Source organism: Rhipicephalus microplus, chromosome 6 (genome assembly GCF_043290135.1).
Source record: "Rhipicephalus microplus isolate Deutch F79 chromosome 6, USDA_Rmic, whole genome shotgun sequence".
Classification (NCBI taxonomy): Eukaryota; Metazoa; Arthropoda; class Arachnida; order Ixodida; family Ixodidae; genus Rhipicephalus; species Rhipicephalus microplus.
The window spans coordinates 29,255,352-29,277,894 of NC_134705.1; the positions used below are offsets into that span (position 1 = coordinate 29,255,352).

Genomic DNA, 22,543 nt, shown 5'->3' on the forward strand with positions numbered 1-22,543 from the left:
TCACCCCGTCTGACGTATTTACCCGCGGCCGTAGCCTACACCTGCCCTTTGTTGTACTCATCGTGGAATCCGGTGCTACCGCCATGCTCGTCGCGAACTCGCTATCGTCGCCAGTTACCTTACTTCGCGGAGAATGTTTTGGTAACATACAAGACGTTGACCTCTTGCGCCCTCTAGAGTTCGCCGAACACGCACCTCATCTCCAGCTCAATGCTATGACGCCACCTGGGGCCACACTGCCCGCGCCAGACTCATTCCAGCCCTCTGTTGCCGCTGAGCTATCGCCGACACAAAGAAGGGAACTCTTGTCCCTTCTTCGAGAGTTCCGTTCTGCCTTCGATTGCGCTCAAGCGTCTTTGGGTCGCACAGCGAACATCACGCACCACATTGACACCGGTACTCATGCTCCCTTACGCCAACGACCATATCGAGTTTCAGCGGAAGAGCGCCGTATTATCAACGAACAAGTCGACGATATGCTCAAGCGTGGTGTCATCCAGCCATCGCAGAGCCCTTGGTCGTCCCCTGTTGTACTTGTGCGCAAAAAGGATGGGTCTATCCGACTCTGTGTTGACTACCGCCGGCTCAATGAGATAACTCGGAAGGATGTGTACCCGTTGCCACGCATCGACGACGCTCTCGATTGCTTGCAAGGGGCAGAATATTTCTCCTCTTTAGATTTACGCTCAGGATATTGGCAAGTTCCAATGGCTGATCCTGACCGATCGAAGACTGCATTTGTAACACCTGATGGGCTGTATGAGTTTAACGTCATGCCGTTTGGACTCTGCAACGCCCCAGCTACCTTCGAACGGATGATGGACACCATCCTTCGCGGCTACAAGTGGAACACGTGCCTTTGCTACCTAGACGACATCGTCGTTCTTTCTCTCGACTTTTCAACTCACCTTGTTCGTCTTCGTGCTATTCTCACGTGTCTCACCTCTGCTAGCCTTCAACTTAACATCGAGAAGTGCCATTTTGCCGCACGTCAGCTCACTATACTGGGTCACGTCGTCTGCAAAGAGGGTGTTCTCCCGGATCCGGCGAAACTCGGCGCCGTGGCCGACTATCCGAAGCCCAATTGCATCAAGACGCTTCGAAGTTTTATCGGCCTGTGCTTATACTTTCGTTGATTTGTGCGCAACTTCTCTTCCATCATCGCGCCTCTTACGAACCTGTTGACAACTTCCAAAGGCATTTCTGCTTGGTCAAAAGAGTGCGACGAATCCTTCACCGCGCTTCGGCGGTTATTACTATCACCTCCAATACTACGTCAATTTGACCCTGATGCGCCTACGGAGGTCCACACCGACGCCAGTGGTGTCGGTCTTGGTGCTGTATTGGCTCAACGAAAACCAGGGTACCAAGAATACGTTGTCGCTTACGCGAGTCGAACCCTCAAAAAAGCCGAGTGTAATTATTCTGTCACGAAAAAAGAGTGCCTCGCAATTGTCTGGGCTTTGACGAAGTTCCGCCCATACCTTTATGGCCGCCCTTTCGAAGTCGTCACGGGCCACCACGCTCTATGCTGGCTATCATCGCTCAAAGACCCGTCGGGGCGCCTTGGTCGTTGGGCGCTTCGCCTACAGGAATACGACATTCGTGTTGTATACCGATCTGGCCGCAAGCACTCCGACGCTGATGCGCCATCCCGCTCGCCGCTACCGGCTGACCCAACCCCCTCGTCACCTTCTTCAGCTGTCATAACACCAATCGACTTCACAGACATGGCATCGGAACAACGCAAAGATGTGTGGATTTCCCAACTCCTCGCCTTTCTGACTGATCCGTTAGCTAATTTGGTCTCAAGAACTATCCGCCGTCAAGCCACACATTTCGCTATTCGAGACGGCCTACTCTATCGGCGGAATTACACGTCTGAAGGTCAGAAGTGGCTGTTAGTGATACCCAACCACATGCGCTCGGAAATCTGAACTGCTTTCCACAACGACCCGCAAAGCGCTCACGCTGGCGCTCTTAAAACGTACAACCGTTTACGTCAGCGGTACTACTGGCGCAGCATGTACACATTTGTCCGCAAGTACGTACGTGCTTGTACTGCATGCCAGCGACGTAAAGTCCCACCTCAACGCCCTGCCGGTACACTTCAGCCTCTGCCTTGTCCAGCGCGTCCGTTTGACCGCGTCGGTATCGACTTATACGGACCACTTCCCACGTCGTCTTCTGGAAATAGGTGGATAATTGTCGGCGTGGACCACCTCACGCGTTACGCGGAGACGGCAGCACTACCCGCAGCAACCGCGAGGGAAGTTGCGTTTTTCATCCTGCGCAACTTTTTTCTTCGCCATGGTGCTCCCCGCGAATTTTCGAGCGACCGGGGGCGTGTTTTCTTGTCTGACGCCAATCAAACGTTGCTCGCTCAGAGCAACATGGTTCATCGCATGACGACAGCATATCACCCGCAGACGAATGGCCTCACAGAACGATTTAATCGCACTCTCGGTGATATGTTGACGATGTACACAGCTTCAGACCAGACCAATTGGGACACTGTCCTTCCATTCGTCACGTATGCGTATAACACCGCTACGCACGCAACAACAGGGTTCTCCCCTTTCTTTCTGTTGTACGGACGCGATCCATCGTGCACGCTGGACACTATCCTCCCATACACGCCCGGCTCCTCTGAGTACACTGCAATTTCTGATGCTGCCAGGTACGCAGAAGATTGCAGACGATTGGCCCGTTCACTGACAACCGAGGACCAAGGCCACCAGAAGCTACGGCATGACACCGACCGACATCTCTCTACTTTCGCGACTGGTGTTATCGTTTGGCTCTGGATTCCACCGAGCACACCTGGCCTTTCGTCGAAATTACTGGCATGATACCACAAGCCCTACCGCATTCTCGCCAGTACGTCACCAGTCAATTATGAGATTGAGCCTTTGACACAGTCTCATGACTTATGCCGTCGTGGCCGAGAAATTGTGCATGTGAGTCGCCTGAAGCCGTATTACGACCCCGCTGTAGTGACTACGCCTTATGTCGCCAGGTTGGCTACGCTATTCACCGGGGGCCAATGTAGGGAACTATGCGAACGACGACGAAGCAGCATGAAACGGCAAGCCACAGCGTTGGTGCACGGGCGCGACCCGAGCTGGCGTTTGTTTTGTATTTTCGGCCTGTTGGCGTTCCTCGGCCTTCCAGTAGGTCTGTACTGAAATAAACTGCGTGACAACCTGTACAATTGAAAAACTTCGAGAAGATTGTAACCACCCTGCCTACAACACAGGCACAAAGCGAAAGGTATGTATACATGTCGGTGTTGAACCCACCACACTACAAGGAGAGACTCAAACGTTAAAACAAATGGCGGCCTGTCCTGCCAGCAAGACGATTATAATGCTTGTTACTTCCACATATGATAACAATTGAAAAACTAAGTTCTTTCAGAATTTTCCACACGTAGCCTGTCTCCAGAAGGTGCCTAAGGTTTGGTAGCACGATACTTCGTGATACTGATTGATTGAATTTCGCTGAACAAGCGACATACGTGCGTGTTTTGGCAAGTTGAAGACCAACGTTTTTAACCGAATAGCCTGTGCAGTAAAACTGCTCAAACCAATGCTTCATGGGGTCATTAGCACGTGCATAGCATTCGTAATACCAGGAACATTATGAGAGTGCGCACACCATTGACACCGACAAGGCACTATCCGCGAGGCTGCAACCACACAGCAGATTCCATAGCGGCAACATCCTGCGCAGTGTAAGCTGTCCATGGCTTTAATATTTACATCTCTTAGGCAACTGCATAAAGCGACAGCGAAAAATCTCCTTTTTTTTATATGTGCCTAGTCCTTCAATAAACTTTCTTATAATGTTGATAGTGCTACTAACCAAAAGCTTACCTTCAAAGTGTTCTCTTAGGTACATAAGGCAGAGCTCTGCAGGAATGCTGTCAAAGCCACAAGCGCCCAGGACCACAATGCCCTTCTCACGAGCCTCATCATAGAACTCCAGCTGCATCCTCTCAAGGTACTGGAAAAAATAATTTGCTTATGAACCTCTTCAATATCTACAGTGCAAAAAACAATATGTTGAGCTTATTGAGCTAGAATGTTAGTCTATTTTGATTGCTGATAACTGTTAGCAATTTTCCTTTGATTATTATTTTTTCAATTCTCAGCATACAAGTTTTTTACTTTCCAAAGCACTGTTCCCAGCTTCATTATTTAACAAATCCAATCCCAACAACACACCACAAAACAAGGTTTCTGACTGAAGTTGAAACTCAAGAAATATAGTTCATGTGAATGACAATCTTCCTCAATAAACATCTTAGAAACTGGAATGTTCAGGGGTGGAAGCGGGCTTCCGTCTTTTGGAGCAGCTTTGGGAGCAGTAAAATATGGGTTGTGGAGCCGCTCTGGAGCAACAAAATGTGTGTTTTGGAGCATCGGAATTTAGTTTTGGAGCAGATTGCTCGGGCTACACATCACTATTAATTAGAATTTCTGCTTTGGGGTAAACATATAACATTTGAGTGGTTTTTACTAAGCATGTGATGCTAATCAAGCGACCACACTTACCCAAATATTACATATATTAAACCTTACATCAAAGGTGAAAGCACAACACTCAAGGAAAAAACATAAGCGGCGTTCTGGACAGCTACTAGACCTCAAAGGAATGAAAAAAGTTCCCGTAAAAATGTTGCAATGTTCAAAATGTGATTAAAACAGTGCATCCAACATGAACAGCAACTCAGGACTAGAGATGAGCTACTATATAATAAAAGTTATTTTCATACTAAACTCATAGGGCTCTACAGAAATAAATGCAAAAACTTATCTTCCGGTCATTGAAGTGCAACAGATGACATGAGAACCACGAGGAAATTTAGATGCGCTTGCCGTGCCATTGCTAGGCAATTAAGTAAATTTTTTATTACGATAGTAACTATATGGACACTCAAAAGGTTTTTGCCGACGCCGCCATGTTCTGAGTAAACTACAAGTTGGTACCATTCCCAGCGCATCCTACCTTCGAACAGCGTATAAAATTGAGCAAGCTGGGGTGATGAGCACTGCTAGAGCAGAGATTAAACGAGATGGCCGATCTCCGTCGCTCAGAGTGTGCACGCTTTAGCATCCCACCCGTGTTAGAACTGCCGTCGAATGCTCAAGCAGAGAGGAGACATGCCGCCCGTCTTGAACAAGTATGAAAAGACGCGGGGAAAGGGGGGGGTCGCTCGAGTAGCAGCCGTGAGCTTTGAATCTGGCGCGTGCAATGTCCGCAAGCATCAGCACACGGCTCGTAAACCGTTATACGTGGTGCGCTCTCAATGGGAAAAGATTGCACGATAAGAGCATTTTCCCTGAAGCGAACGTTCTTATTACACCAACGTTTCATAGTTGTGAGTTTCACTATGCCAGATCCAAAAGAGTTAACTGTCGGCCTTCGTACTGTCATGAGGTCGCGAAGCCAACGAAGGGGCCAGTAGCTGTTTTCATGAGAAAACTTTTTATTTGGGCTAACCTGTGCCTGGAAAACGAAGCATCATCTACAAGCAAAACACGCTGTAGACTGGAGCACCAGAGTGATCAGGGATAGTGCAACAATACTCAATATATGCGTTACAAATTCAAACCCATCAAAGACCATAAGTGCTATCGTGTCAAGTGAACTTAGCGATCCTTTGCCAGTGTTTTTTTTCATACCCTTGTCAATGAAACATCGAAAGCAACAGAAGAAAACCTTTGTCCAACGCAACATAAATAGTGAAAATAAAAGCTTATTCTTTTCGCTCGTCAAAGCAGTAGATTGGGATAATATATATATAAAAGATGATGAAGCCTATAAGGAGTTTTTGAACGTGTTATATCACTGTTACAACGCAACATTTCCTAGACATGAAGTATCTTTTTTAGTGTATTCAAATGAAAAATTGCCTTTTAAAAAAATTTGTAAGTTTATGAAAACCGGAAGCATTTGTAGAGTAAAAAAAATACCGTAACGCACTTACATCAGATTTAAAAAGAGGTGAAACGAGAATATTATCAGAAAACATTTCGGAACATGTGCGATGACCGAAGATTTGGGAAACAGTGGATGCCCTTACTAGGAGAAAGAAACTGAGATGTGATATCACACAAACGCAAGAGAGTCATGGTGCTGCGAGAACGTGGTGTGGCGAGAACCTAGCCAATGCCATAATTTGTCATTTCACCAATGCGGGCACGTACAGTGGCTTTTTCTAAAGCAAAGTTGACTCGTCCTTTGAAGGAACTACAGCTATGCAGAATTCGATCTTTATGCTTCCTACTGACAATGCTGAGATTGCTAGCCTAATAAGTGAACTAAAAGGCAATGTGGCACCAGGTATAGATGAAATCACCCCAGCTGAACTAAAGTTCATGTGTTCGCTAACATCCGAGATACCTGCATACATAATAAATCTTGTACTGACAACAGGCATATTTCCGGCACAGTTGAAGGTTGCAAGGGTAATGTCAATTTAAAAAAGAGATGGCATTAAAATTATTTCAAATCATAGACCCGTTTCAGTACTTTTGACATTATCAAAGGTTTTTGAAGGCGTTATGTACGACAGGCTGGCATTAAAATTATTTCAAATCATAGACCCGTTTCAGTACTTTTGACATTATCAAAGGTGTTTGAAGGCGTTATGTACGACAGGCTGTTATCCTTTTTCAATAAGTATGGCATCAACACAACATGTCAATATAGTTTCCAGAAAAATAAGTCAACTGAACAAGTGCTATTGATTATTAAAAATAAAATTCTCCTAGTTCCTTTGAACGCCTCATGGATATTGTTCTCGGCGACAGGCGGTACAAGTTCGCAATGGCATATATGGACGATGTTGCCCCGCCGCAGTGGTCTAGTGGCTAAAGTACTCGGCTGTTGACCTGTAGGTCGCGGGATCAAATCCCGGCTGCGGCGGCTGCATTTCCGATGGAGGCGGAAATGTTGTAGGCCCGTGTGCTCAGATTCGGGCGCACGTTAAAGAACCCCAGGTGGTCGAAATTTCCGGAGCCCTCCACTACGGTGTCTCTCAGAATCATATGGTGGTTTTGGGACGTTAAACCCCACATATCAATCAAGCTTTTACAGAGCTATCTGCATAACCGGTACCAACTAGTACAAATGAAGACAGCTTCAGTTGACCCAAAGAATTCCGCAAGGTTCTATAATGAGTCCTTTGCTGTTTGTGCTTTATGTTAATAATATTGTATGTATACTCACCTCACCACCGCTTATGTATGCAGACGACACAGACGAATTCTTTACTTCAGATCACTTAGAAACACTTGAAAAAAATGTAAATGAGTATATGGACGTCGCTCCCAAACTGGCTTAAACAAAACAAGCTACACCAACACCTCTTACGTGAGCCGCGAACGCGCTGCCCTACCCTCGGATTTAACCCTCCTCCTTTGGTATGGAGGCGAGCGTCTCCGTTTGTTTTTCTTACTTGGAAACACAACAATTTTGGGCGCAACTCTACACAGCTGTCCGTACGAAAGATGAGTAGTGTGTTGGTCAATGTGTTTTTTTAATTTTCTGCACAAAGGATGAACAGTAGAATACTTTACGGTTGGTTGGTAGCTTAGCCATATGTTTTATAGGCAACAAATCGCACACTGCCGGCGTATACAATAAATTTCATTGCAGCACTTTACGCACGAGGAGGAGGAAAAACAAGAGAAGGTAAGGCAGAGATGTTAACCAGATGAGCGTTCGGTTTGCTACCCTGCGCAGGCAATAGCGGAAAGAGAATTAAAAAGACGAAGAGAGGAGAGAAGGAGAGCACTTCACGCACAAAGATGTACAGTCAGTCAGTCACTAAGGATGGAAATGTTTCTGGCCAATATAACTTCAGCATTCCGACATGCGACAGGAAAATTGTGGCCTTGGAGAAGGTCATGGGCGATCCGTGGGGACTAGTGAAGCACTGAAAACACTGGATTGAGAACCTCCAGTAGTGTCAGGATGGTTTGGGCTGACGGAGAATTTACCTTTTTCAAAAGCATAAATATGGTGTCCATGAGAGATCGTAGCGTCACAGGGATGTCCTGGTCTTTTTCAGGCATGGCATAGTTAACCAGCGCTGTCGTTGACCTGTCAATATTGGCTTGATCTGCTGAGACCGTTCGATTCGCTGTAAATTGCGCTGTGGCTTTGACTGTTATTGTGGTTCTGGCTGTGTTGTGACTCTGCTTGCAGCTTTGGTAACGACAACCAATTATCAGTGTCTATATGCTCTGGTGAGGTCCTGTCCTCAAAAATTGATGCGGACACGTGTGGTTTAGGAAGCAAAGGAGGTGAACTACGTGTCACAAAATCCTTTGAACTAATACAGCGTCGGGAGCGCTGCATTCTGACAGCAACAGCTTCTCGACGAGATGACCGGTCTCCCACCATCTGCCTAAGAATGTCCTTTTCCTTTTGTATCTTGGCGCAGTCATTTGATAAAGCGTCGTGGGACCCGAAGCAATCGCGGCACTCAAGTACAGTGGCGGCGCAGGAGTTTGTAGTAAACCTCAAACATTTGCAGCATTAAAGTGGTTTTGGAATGAACGGTCGTAGAGGATGCCAAAGGTGGCCCTTCTTGACGTGCGAGGGCAGAGATCCTCCCTTGAATGTTAGTTTTATACAGCAAGATGTGCCCATGCGAGACATATGCATAATATCGATGCCATCAGCCACTGGTTTTACAAGACTGGTCAAGTCTGTGTTCGAAACAGAGATGTCGACATCATAAATCACCATACTATCATAGATCATCATACCAGTAGTGATACCACCGCTCAATGGGATGTACGAGCGAACTTTATGCCATCAAATTACGTAATTTTGCTTAAATTCCGTAACAATGGCAACGAGGTAAAGTACAGACAGCTTTTTTCGTAGACTTTTTTTTCCGGTCCACTTCAATGATTCCACTCTGCAGCTACGCTACTTTGGCGTTTCCCGCCATCATTTCTTTGTTCTTGTAGCAACTGCCGCATTGCACTGTTTCTGCCTTTTACTTGTCGAGCAGCTTCACGTTTATTTGTGTTCATTTTTTTTCGTTGGTAAATGAATTAAACAGCGCTGAAAACAGGACGAGAAGACGTGTTGGTGTAGAGTTTTCTTGGTTGCGATGGCGTTCCCCATAACTCTACCACTTTTAAAAACGATGGTCTTTCTTGGGGACCTTGGACGCAAAAATTTTGGTCTGTCTGTCTGTCTGTCTGTCTGTACATTTGTCTGTCCGTCCACAACGGTACCCTAAACGGCGTTAAAGTGGTCAAAAAATACTCCCAACGGCCAACTCCATTTGCAGCACCCACCAATATTACTCAAGATTAAACATTCATACTTGTGTGATTGTCAGTAAAAAAGCAATCATTGCACATATCTGGGGCACCATACCAAAACGTCAATATTCTGTATGTGTGCCTTTTACTAGAAAAAGCATAAATAAGTAATTATAAGGACCGTAGCGTTTATCATGTTGAGGTGACCAGACAACGCTTGCACGAGAAGGCAAGTGTTTTTAAGACTTTGCTAAAACAACACTGTGGTGGCACCTACCCGTCGCTTTGCGTTCTGCACCTTATCACCTCCGAGACGGCCGCGCAGGGCACGCACGCTTCGTTTTCCAAGATAACTGCCAGTTAGTGCTCATGTCACACGTGTGACGTGACTTGATGCGCTCGTTCGCCTTCACTGCACGTTCGAGGCACTCTAACGCAGTGCCTCCAGAGTAGTATTCACGGATTTTCTTGTGCAGAACCATTAAATAAACGTTTTCTTCACTCTCTACAGACAAAGACTATCTTTCGACCACATTTGCCAAGTGTAACATGCAGATATCGGGCCAATTTTTTTTTCTCTCCATGCCCGGGGATCCGCTGATTCCTTAGGCTGATTGCAAGTTCATTTTCGAAGTATACATGGATGCTGTTGGGGAAGGCGCCCACAAGCCAGAGCGGCGGAAGGCCCCACAGCTTAATGCGTTGGGCTATGCCAACCTGAAGCTCTAGGAGACAGAGTTTCAGCAACGCGTCGGGGACACCTGCGTCGTCTGACGTATTCCAAGCCGCAGTCACAGTGTTCGATGACCATTTCAAAGATGCGTTCTGCAATTATGTTGCGTGCCATCGCTTCCAAGAGCATCGTCAGCTCCTCGGTAGGGCCGCTGTAGACTTCTTAGCTAGTTTCCGGTCGCCAGCCATGTCTTACGGTTTCAGCATGCTTGAAAATGAGACGATCTGGCAGCAACTCTTTATTGGCATCGCGTCACGCGTCTGTTGCCGGCTCCTTTGAAAAAGATTGTTTATCACTTTTTCAGAAGCCCTCTCGATTGCACGAGAGGATGAACTTGTGCACATGCAGTTAGAGCAGTGCACATGCAGTTAGAGCAGTTCACTCCACGCTCAGTGCAGGGACTTTCCGCTGCAGCGCCTCATGACGCCCATTCGTTTCGCGGGTCTTGTCAACCTGATTGATAGATGGATATCTGAGGTTTAACGTCCCAAAACCACCATATGATTATGAGAGACGCTATAGTGGAGGGCTCCGGAAATTTCGACCATCTGGGGTTCTTGTGCCCCAAATCAGAGCATACGGACCTGTAGACATGTGGGTCGAACAGGGTCTACAACTTCCACATGTCAGATGGCTGAGAAGTTGGCCAAACTTTCATTTGCTCCCTTGCAGCCTGTTCCGTGGCCTGATCGGCCACGACAAAAACTTAGTATGGACATCATTGGTCCTTTGCACAATGTTCCAGAAAATGCCCGGTTCATTATTTCTTTCATTGACTATCACTCCAAGTGGCCTGAAATCTGTTATACACATAATGTAGCTTTTGAGGTTATTATGGAGTTTCTGTCTGCCACTTTCAGTAGTGAAGGTTTTCCCGATGCTATAGTAACAGACAATGATTCGTAGCTTCGGTCTCTCCAGTTCGAGACATGTGGCCACGTGATCAGATGGAGCAGCACCGCGGGAGGTCACCGCTTGGCAGCACTGAAAATTGGTGGGCTTTGTACCCGTTCTGAATTGGGTTCGATACTGGTTGCACTGATCGGTACAGTCGAGCCCACATACAACCGCCCCACTTAAAATGAACTTTCGCTTAAAACAAACAGTATCCGCGTTACCGTGAAAATATACATTGTTTCAATGGCACAAAATTGCACTTACATTGAACGTCTCCGAGCACCGCCAATCAGTTACATCGAACGAAGTCGGCGCTCTGCCGATTTCCCGAGAAACCACTTTCGACCACCGAACAGGCATCGGTGAGGTGCCAATGGGCACTTATTGTTGAACACCAACCCTGCCTTTGCGCCACTCTAGTTCTCGCTCTCCCCACCACTTTTTGTTACGCACTTCTCCGTCCTTTGTCCCCCGCACTACTCTGAGCACTCCGCATCGCCGGACACAGCCAGTGTTTTCACACTGCCACCGATCTTTGACCAGTGACCAGACCATTTGTCAACGTCGTCTGTATCCGATCGTCTGTGTCTTATCGCATCATTGTAGTGGACGCGCGTATGCTACCCCACCCACTCTGATAATTTGGGATTCTTTTCATAATTAGGACCTGTTCTCGCTCATTTCACACTCGGCTCAGCATGCCCCCCGCACGCGAGCAGAAGCGTAAAAACAGTTAATTTGCGCGAAACGAATCGTGAAATATCGAAGTCGGTGAGGCCACGCGAACCCGATAGAGCAAAAAAACAATTCTTTAACCACAGCAGGCGATGCATTGAACACCACCGGGCGCACCGATCCGGGCGGCCATGCTTTGACCTCTGCGAGCGCAGGCACTCTTTCAAGCTTTTCTACGCGCAAGTTGCACATTTTGCGGACCTTTGAAGCAAGCTGCCTGACCTGCCTTTATTTTTCCTCCACGCCTCTTTCCCGCGTGTTTTGGTTTTCAAGGTCGCTTTCCCAATGTATCCTCCCGTCTCATCACTCTATTGCAACTCGTTGCCCTTCTCTCACAGATCTGCTCTACTCTTTTGATAACTCTTTCGTCCGTCTCCACCGCTTCGCGATGCCAGCCATGCTGGCTCGAATTCAGAAGTCTCATTTTCCGACTAGAAACGGGCCCGGAGCTGTACCATGCATTCTGGCATGTGTGTCGCGTGTACGCGTCTTACTCGGTCTTGGTGTGCGCATGTGTGGTCAGAATGGCGGACAGGAGGCCTTGCATGCTTTTTTCTGCCACTCAACAAAGCGTCAAAAGTGTGGCCCCTTGGCTTGGGCGTAATCGGCACGTTAGGTGCTACGTTGCGGAGCGCTTGCTTGTAGCTATTGACCACCTAGCAGCCAACTTGCCACTTCGGGCGTCCCGTTGTTCAGCTGTGGAGTAGTGAATTTCGTGGGCGGAGGTGACGGTTATATGCGCGCAAAAGTGTTTTCGCCAGGCCGACTTCATTGACGTCGGGCCCGATGCCGATCCTGAAGCTTCCGAACAGGACCACTGCGGCGGCGATTTGTGGAAGCGCGTTGTCGAATCCAACACGAGAGAGCGGGTGGGGCATTTGTTGCGATGGTTTCATTACGGCCGATGATGATGCCAACACCGCCAAACCATGCATGGATTAGGGAATTGTGAATGAAGTATGCGTCAAGAGCAATTTGAAGGAATCAGATTACGAGAACGACGAAACTTTGGAGCCAGTGCCTCATGCAGCTTACGCAACGGACCACAGCGAAGAGCATGCTGCTGTTTAAAATAAACTCAATGCCGCCCTTATCGCTCTTGCTCTTCGAAACACATGCGTCATGAACTTTTGTGGGTAAAAAACTGTGTTTTCATTTGCAACTTTTTTTTAAGCCGTGTTTCATTTACTACGAACTTCGGGATACAGCAAACGGATGCCATGTCAGGCTCAGGTTCGCGGGCTCGACTGTATTACACATTAATTTGTTCCTCTGTTGCATTCTTATTACCGAATTGTCACTAGGGGATTGACAACTATGCATTGATGTAAGAAAACGCGACATGCATCAAGTTGATGTCACAGCTCCTTTGAAGGGGTCATGACACCCAATTTTCGACCATAATCTGTGTTATGTAGAATGATCCAAGTACGTTCACAGACAAGCTGACGAACTTTTAGCGCATTTAGTTGTGCCATTAACTTATAACCGAATATTTTTATAAATGAGCAAGCGGCCTGAGAGTCGCGCAACACTGGCATGCTCGGAAGCTGTGATTTAACGAGCCGCTTGCTGGGCAAGCTGCCGCACGGTCCGCATTCCAGAGAACGATCGTGTTTTGTAGTCAGCTGCGCTTGCGATCGCATTTGTTCTGCATTGAACTTTCCACTGGAACAAAATGACTTGCAGCAAATGAAAAACAATGCCACCGCGTCACCTATGCAGCGCTGGTACTTGCCGCAAAGAATTTTTGTCAATCTGTCTCAGGTCAAAAAGCATCCTGTCAACGCACAATGCGTATGCTGTTTGCCACTGCAGATAAATATTTAAATGAAAAACAATGCCAACGCGTCACCTATGCAGCGCTGGTACTTGCCGCAAAGAATTTTTGTCAATCTGTCTCAGGTCAAAAAGCATCCTGTCAACGCACAATGCGTATGCTGTTTGCCACTGCAGATAAATATTAATTGAAACTCCTCGCAGGCAGTTCCATGGTTATGCGTTACACTTGCTGTTTTTTTACCGGAACCAAATGCTATTAACGAAGTTCAAGCAAAGATTAGACCAAAGTGTATATCATGAGTAACCCTAGCGTCGCACTAAGATGCCGTTCGGTTCAGCTAATGTATACATATACCGCGTGCAACAACCAATGGAAAAGCAATGGTCCCAATGCGCAGAATCGTTACAACGGCTTATTTTACCAATTCCACAGAGCAGAGTAACACTGTCTCGCTAATGCAGCGTCGACAGACCCTGTTTTCTAAGCTCCCTTGTCAACCTGGCACGCTTTAAATAAAGCTACATATAATTGCGGAAGGCTGTCTCCAACGTCTGCCAGAACACCGAGGTTGTTGGAATCTCTGTTCGCCCCATCTTCGATGCTTTCTTCGTCGCTTGAGCTGGTGGCGATGGGGCCGAAAACAAAATGCGCAGCGTACATGACATCGTCGCTGCTTCTGGTGTTGGATTAACCATGTGCTGCCCCTGCCCCACTGCAGTGGTCTAGTGGCTAAGGCACTCTGCTGTTCATTGGCAAGTCGCAGGATTTTCGATGCAGGCAAAAATTGTGTGAGCCCGTGTGCTCAGATTTTGGTGCACGTTAAAGAACCCCAGGTGATCGAAATTTCCAGAGCCCTCCACTATGGCATCTCTCATATTCGTATGGTGGTTTCGGGACATTAAACCCCAAATATCAATCAATGAATCAATCACGTGCTGCCCCAATCGTGAGGTGATGATGGGGCCGACGAGGTGGCGATGTTACCGTTAACATGCCGCAACACACCGACACACGCAGTGCACAAGGCAAGCAACACTTGCAACACTGCAAACACACGAACTGCGTGCGGTGGGTGCCGTTTGGTACCACACGGCAACACTACTCCTTACGGCTTGTGATGTCACACCTGCCATGATAAAACCGCAGTCACTGGCCTTATTTTGAACTGAAATAATCCTTTACCGTCCAGTTTTCACATGTGTACAAGTATATACGACACTCTAACTTCGTTTTACGGCAAAAACCGCCAACTGTTGGGTGGCCACTTCATGGCCCTTTTAAAGGCTGATGTTAAACACTCTTCCCTTAATTGAACTTTCTTGTTTATAATATCCTGTCCACCTTTCAACTTTCCAAAAAAGGGCTCTCCTCGCAGTTTCGGAAAACAGTTTGCTAAGAGGAATATCTTTCATGTAGAAGACCGTGCTTAGAGTTTATTTGAAACTATATATCATAAATCAGTTATACTGCTAGTGAACAGCTAGCTAAGTTCATGTCGCTTTTTCCTTGGGGTGGGGGGACCTGTGCTCTTCTTGTCACTTGAGCTTCTAGCATGAACTTAGTGTTTTGGTGGGGCATTCCTTTGTCCAAGGCTCCAAGGTAATTGTGTTTGACAGGTGGCTAGAGAACACCAGTGTGAAACAGCTGAAAACCAGAAGTGTTAAAGCTTCTTTGTAACTGATTATCAAAGATCTACTCCAACTTCAACAAAATTATAGAATTTTCGTCCCTATGCATGTGACACTCTCGGATACACTGAGGATGTAACAAAAAAGAAAAAAATCACAGCATATGCACAGACTGAATGATGATGAGTTGGGCAAAGCATCCGTCCGTCCGTTTGTGCATCCGTCTGTCCAACCGTGGGTCGATCTGTCCGTGCGTTGTCTGTCTGTCTGTACGTCCGTCCATCAAATGAACACTCCAAGTACCACGACCTCGCATCTTTTTGTCATATATTGATTATATACAAGTACCACCATCCAGCCAACATTCCAAGAACTAAACTCCCCTGTGGTACATATCCGAGAGAGGTGGTTACCACAGAGGACAATCGCGTGACGCCTTAAGGAGCTTTGCCCCTAAAATTCACAGCATATCCACAAAGTGAATGATGATGAGAGGGGCGAAGAATCCATTTGTCCGTGCTTCCATTCATTCATCCCTGCTTCCGTCCACCGGGTGTCCATCCGTGCCTCTGTCTGTCTGTCCGTCAGCGCCACCTTCAAAGCGAGTCATACAACTGTGTGGTTACGAACCAGTCACAAAGAGACATGCACGGACAGACCCATGGCTTTAGGAGTTTCGCTCCTAAAAAAGTGAGCGGACATCAATTAGTCCATAAGTCACACATCTTTGCTGTAGCTAATGCATCATGGCAAATAAACCACATTTCCAGAAGCCGCCGCCCTCCACCTTTCATTAGTGAGCCAGCATTGTCGCATCTTTTAGGACGAAGCTATGCCCTGTTCAGCAGTGTTCAAGCTCCATAGGAAGGAATCCATGCAGGTAGGTAGTCTTTAGAATCCGCGAACATGTGTGCCACGGCAACCACCATATCACATGGCAACCACCATATGACTACGTCATTTACAGCAAATGTCATTCCTTTGTAATGTCACTTGTTTGCTCACACACGAGGAAACTTATGATATTCGAAGAAAATGACATTTTCTGTCATTCCAGGAACTCATGTCAATGAGTTCTCAAAATGCATGGTGTTCAGCTACCGACACGAAGGTCGTGGGTTCGAACCCTGCTGCAAAGGTTGCATTACGATGGAGGTGAAATGATAGATGTCCGTGCACTGCACAATGCCAGTGCACATTAAAGAACATCAGACGGGCAAAATCTCCGGAGTCCTCCACTATGACGTCTCTCAATGATATCGTGGTTTCGGGATACAAAGCCACAGATATATAGATATATTACTATTAGCTTCTGTACATTGTTAACGTATTGTCACGATGAGTCAGTCACAAGTACTGGGGGATATATTAAACCACCGGGTAGCTAGCTCTAGGACGATGCGTCAGTCGTGGCTGGCTCTCGAGCAGAGAAGAAGCACGCGATCTTCCTTTTTGCTTCAGATTGAGAGCCGCTCTTGCTGTCGATCCACTACGTGATGATAATGATGATGATGTGTGGCACTTTATGGCGCAAGGGACAATCGATGACCAAAGAGCGCCACTTTGATAGACTAGAGATATGAACAATGATATTATAAATGATGAGTGGCTAAAAAGGGGCCTTAAAATTCCTCGTGCTAATGCAGGTAAAAACTTAAGTGTTAAAATCATGACAGTGGCGTGAAATATGTGCAGTGAGATTGAATGTCAAAAGGTCATGATAATCAGACTTATGGCGGAGATGTAGTCACCACAGGTCCTGTTACAGATCACCTTGAAATATGCAGTGAAAACTGCGTACATCATTTAGAAACGTAAACAATGAGTAAATTTTAAAAATCGGATCCCTACCGATAAGCGTCCCAGGGTGTAGTGGGAGCTGCTGTCGGTAGGGCAGTAAAAAGTGTTTTCCTTAGAGCGTCCAAATCATTACACTGGACGAGGATTTGGAGAACAGTAAGTGGTTCTCCACATCTCGCACACAATGGCGGATCACTGGCAGACAGAATATATGAGTGTGTAGAGTATGTATGCCCTGTTCTTAGCCTTGTGAGTGTCACTTCTGTATGTCGCGATTTTGATAGGGGCGGCCAATGACCAAGTTGTGGCTTAATAACATGTAGTTTATTATTTGTGTGTCTATCCCACAAGTTTTGCCAATAACCTCCGAGTTGTCGTTTCAGGAAAGGTTTTATGTCAAGTGCAGGGATTGGTATTGATGCACTAGCGGCATCGTTGCTGGCGGATGCAGCCAACTAGCTGATCTGCGAAAACGTTTCTCTGTATCTCACGGTGCCCCAGCACCCAGCAGACTACAACATGCTGTTTGGATGAGTAGACTGTGCATAAGAGTGAAAAAAAAGGACTCAAGAACTGGGTTTTTGCGTTTTGTAAGTGTGTTCAAGGCTTTCACCACACTCAGAGAATCCGTGTAAATTACAGCTTTTTGTAGTTTTATATGTGCAATGTGTTTAACAGCTGCAAGTATTGCGTAGGCTTCTCCTGTGAAAATGCTTGCATCAGGATGCAGGACGCCAGTATCTGAGAAGGATGGGCCAATGGCTGCGTATTGACGCGTGTGTACTGGTGGACCAAAACGACGATAAGGGGATTTGGCGGACACCAGGTAGTGGAGCTCTGGCTGATCGAAGATGAAGAAGGTGATCTTGCTGTTCGGCTGCTGAGAGTCACTGTGCCAACGTTTATCTGCATTTGGTTCGCGCTGTACTGGGACACTGGTGGAGGTGCTCGGGGGCAACCCTACCTCATGCTCCATACTCCCACTGGGAGCCGTTCATCTAGCTCGGACGCATTGTCACCCACTGCAACTTCCGTGCACCGGTTCAATCAGCGGCTGATAGGCCTCGCTCCAGAGTTCACTCCTTCCACGGAATCTCGCAGGTGCCGATTACCTCTCCAAACGGCCAACGCCAGTCCGCAACCGGCGCCCAAAGGCCTCCCGCCGACACAGCCTTCAAAGGTAACCATCTTTCAACCGCTGGTTCCCTATCACTTTAGTGGCGACGCCCATGAAGACGTGGACGACTGGCTTGAGCACTATGAGCGTGTCGTCAAGATTAATCTGTGGCCTAAACAAGAAAAGCTCTCACGCGCCTATTTCTACCTTGACAGCGGTGCGAAAATTTGGTATGAGAACAGAGAAGCCAGTTTGTTAACTTGAGGCGACTTCCAACAATAATTTGTCGTTACGTTCACCAATGTAGATCGACGCCACCGTGCGCAGCAGCTGTTGGAGCTACGGGTTCAAAAACCCAATGAAAGCGCAACTATGTTTGCTGAAGATATGACTCGTCTTTTTCGTCGAGCTGACCCGTACATGAGTGCAGATAGGAAGTTGAGCTACCCCATGCGCGGCGTTAAGGAGCAACTATTTGCCGGGCTACTGCGCCACCCTCCAAGCACCGTAGTTGACTTTATCAAGGAGGCTACGGCTATCGAGCGGGCCCTCCATCAACGATGCAGGCAGTATCATCGAATGTCTAGCAGCACCCCAATCAATGCTGCTCCCATACCTGAGGATCAAAGCTCCCTGCGAGACCTCAATAGGGAGATAGTCCGCGAAGAACTGCAAAAGTTCCGGACTCCAGTTGCTCAAACCCCCGTTGCGTCCGTCGCTGAACTGGTACGCGACGAAATCCGCCACGCGTTTTCTACCGCTGGTCTTGGTGACGAGCACCGTCCCATGAGCTACGCCGACGCTCTGCGACGTTCACCATCTGGTACATTGCCGCCATATCACCCTGTGCCGACGGCCCCTTGGTCACCGCCGCAAGAGCAGACCCTGAGCCGAACGCCAAGACAACCGACGTACCACCAGGCGTCCACAGCAGCACCATGGACATCGTCGCAAGAAGGGAGGCTCAGACGTCCACCGCTCCGAAGAACAGACGCATGGCGCACAATCGATCGACATCCACTATGCTTTAACTGCGAAGGTGCAGGTCATACTGCCCGTCATTGCTGGCACCGCAGTGATTCGTTTCGTCCTCTTCGAGCATGGTCTGACAATCGACGTGCGAACAAAGAATACATACCACGCCGGGAGGACGCCTCTTTCCATGGAGCCCGTTCTCACTTTTACGAATAACGTGCTTTTGACGAGGAGGCAATACTTACCCGCCAGCCAGGTTTGGGACGTCAATCCCGCTCTCTTTCTCCTGCTCATTCACCTTCGTCACACCGACGTACCTCCGCGGACCGTGCCGTGCCAGGGAATCTGAGGGCGGCGACCTCTGGCGGGTAAGGTTGCAGGCCATGAAGATGACGATGAAAAGCCCCCATTACACGACGCTGTAAATCCAACAAGACATGAGAGCGACGATATTGTGACCACTGACCTTAGTGTTTTTCTTGACGGCCAGAAAGTAACAACCTTAGTCAACACCGGTGCCGACTTTTCTATTATCAGTCAGGACTTCGCCATCCGCCTCAAAAAAGTGAAGACCCCGTGGACAGGCCCTCAAATAAGGACGGCAGGTGGTCAGTTATTGATGCCCTCTGGAAGATGCACAGCGAGAATTGACATAGGAGGTTCTTCTTTCGTTGCGTCGTTCGTCGTTCTCGCCGCATGCTGCAAGGATCTAATTATTGATATGGACTTCTTACGAGAGTATGGCGCCGCCATCAATATCCCAGACAGTTTGATTACATTCCTCAACAGTTCGGGCGCACCTGATTGTACACAGGTGCGACCAAACCAATTGCGTCTAACTGATGACGATGTGGTTCTCCCTCCTCGGTCATGCACGCTTGTTTCTGTGGCAGCCGCTGTCCAGTTTGACGGCGAAGGAGTAGCAGACCGAATAACCTCGCTCATTCTCACACACGGCATTTCCGTCGCAAGAGGTATCGTCAGTGTCGCCGCTGGACGCACGGACTTGCTTCTGACAAATTTAAGTGATGAGCCCCGGCACCTTCAAAAGGCATGACCGTCGCTTACTTCGACGATATTACAGATGCAGAAGGCTGCTTGGCGACGAGGCGCCAAAACATGATTCAACACCAGTTCTCGACATTAGCACTACTTTGACTAAGAACGAGCGAAAGAGGCTTCTTGAGCTACTGGCCGAATTCAAAGACTGCTTTTCGACAACATCAAGAGTTGGCCGCACGCCTCTAACCAAGCATCGGATAATTACCGAGGACATGGCGAGACCAATTCACCAATACCCCTATCGCGTGGCTGCAAAGGAACGCGAAGTGATACAAGAGCAAGTCGACAAAATGCTAGAGGATGATGTCATTCAGCCCTCAAAAAGCCCCTGAGCGTCACCTGTAGTCCTCGTTAAAAAAAAAGACGGCAGCCTGCGCTTCTGTGTAGATTACCGAAAACTCAATCAGGTGACAAAGAGAGATGTGTATCCACTTCCTCGTATAGATGACTCTCTCGACAGACTTCGATTGATTTGTGGGGTTTAACGTCCCAAAAGCACCAAACTCTCGACAGACTTCGACATGCTCGTTACTTTTCATCGATGGACTTAAGGAGTGGGTATTGGCAAATCGAGGCAGACCCAAGAGACCGCGAGAAGACTGCTTTTGTGACACCAGATGGCTTATATGCATTTAAAGTCTTGCCCTTTGGTTTATGCTCAGCGCCTGCAATCTTTCAAAGACTTATGAATACCGTACTTTCTTGGTTGAAGTGAAAAACCTGCTTGGTCTACCTTGATGATGTAGTTTTCGCCGCAACATTTGACCAGCACCTTAAAAGACTTGAGGCAGTTTTACGAGCCATACGCTCCGCAGGCTTGACGTTGAAGCCTGAAAAGTGCCACTTTTGCTATGAAGAGCTGCAATTTCTTGGCGACATTGTCAGTCACACAGGCGTTCGTCCTGATCCTGAAAAGATCGCAGCTGTTGCACAGTTCCCGGTGCCGACTGATAAGAAGGCTGTCCGACGATTCCTCGGACTATGTGCGTATTATAGGCGATTCATCGCGGACTTCACACGCATCGCATCACCGTTAACCCGCCTCACAAGAGAAGACGTCGCTTTTCAATGGAGCAACGAAAAGGAAGCTGCTTTTAAGAACCTCTGCCAGCGACTACAGATGCCTCCCGTACTTGCCCACTTTGATGAGAAAGCCCCAACGATGCTACACACTGATGCCAGCAATGTTGGTTTAGGAGCTGTGCTTGTGCAGCTGGAAGAGGGCACAGAAAGGGCCTATGCAATCCGAACACTAACACGCGCCAAGACTAATTACTCCAGGACTTAGAAGGAATACCTCGCCGTGGTATGGGCGGTCATAAAACTTCGCCCGTATTTATACGGCCGCCCTTTCAAAGTCATCAGCGACCACCATTCACTGTGTTGGTTGACAAATCTTAAAGATCCTACCGGGAGATTAGTGCGTTGGAGTCTCAGGCTGCAGGAGTACGACATGACTGTCGTACAGAAGCCAGGGAACCGCCACATGGACGCCGACTGTCTATCCCGCTCACCCATTGAATCGGCAACTCTATCCGATGAGGAAGAAACAGCATTTCTTGGTGTGCTTGACTCAACCGCTATTGCATGGCAACAACGTGGCGACCCTGAGTTACTTGCCCTAATTAATTACTGTAGGGAAGATCTCAGAAGGTACCAACTGTTTTCGTAAGAGCGCTGTCATCATTTTGCTTACGGGGCGGAGTACTATACAAAAGAAACTTCTCTTCGACAGGATCTGCGTATTTGCTTGTCATCCCAGCAGCCCTTCGCTCTGAAGTACTCAAAGCATGCCAAAACAAGGTGACTTCAGGCCACTTAGGTTACACAAGAACATTGGCCAGAGTACGGCAACGCAACTTCTGGCCAAGACTGACCATAGCCATAAAACACCATGTTCATACTTGCCTCGACTGCCAGCCACGGAAGTCACCGCCCACTAAACCAGCTGGCCTCCTGCAGACCGTGCAGGTCCCAAGAACACCATTCGACCAGATTGGCATGGATATTTTGGGCCCACTTCCTACTTCTACTGCTGGGAATCGCTGGGTTATTGTCGCGACTGATTACCTTACCCGTTATGCTGAAACAAAGGCTATCCAGAGAGGTACAGCAGCGGAGGTGGCACAATTTTTCATGGAGAACGTTGTCCTGCAGCATGGTGCACCAAGCGTCGTAATCACAGACAGAGGAACCACATTTACGGCAGCTCTTTTGGATCAAGTCCTCATGCTGAGTGGAACAACCCATCGTAAGAACACCACCTACCACCCGCAAATGAACGGGCTTACAGAGCGTCTGAACAAAACAATTGAAGACATGCTTCCAATGTTTCAAACACAGAAATTGGGACGAAATCTTGCCATATATCACGTTTGCATACAACACTGCCAAGCAAGAAACAACCCGGATGACCCCGTTCAGCCTAATTCACGGAAGGGAAGTACGAACCATGTTAGATGCGAACGCGATGACATCGAACCGGACGCCGAGATGTTTACAGAACGAGTGGAAGAA

At 47.7% G+C, this 22,543-nt stretch overlaps 1 protein-coding gene across 2 annotated transcripts in view; it reads right to left on the reverse strand.

The window, feature by feature from the left end:
- LOC119167696 (saccharopine dehydrogenase-like oxidoreductase) overlaps positions 1 to 22,543 on the reverse strand; it is a 266,706-nt gene that overhangs the window by 141,690 nt on the left and 102,473 nt on the right. For both annotated transcript variants that reach the window (XM_075865878.1, XM_037419220.2), the window contains exon 4: positions 3,879 to 4,008. In XM_075865878.1, the coding sequence (XP_075721993.1) occupies positions 3,879 to 4,008 (130 nt within the window). The remainder of the gene's footprint in view (positions 1 to 3,878; positions 4,009 to 22,543) is intronic.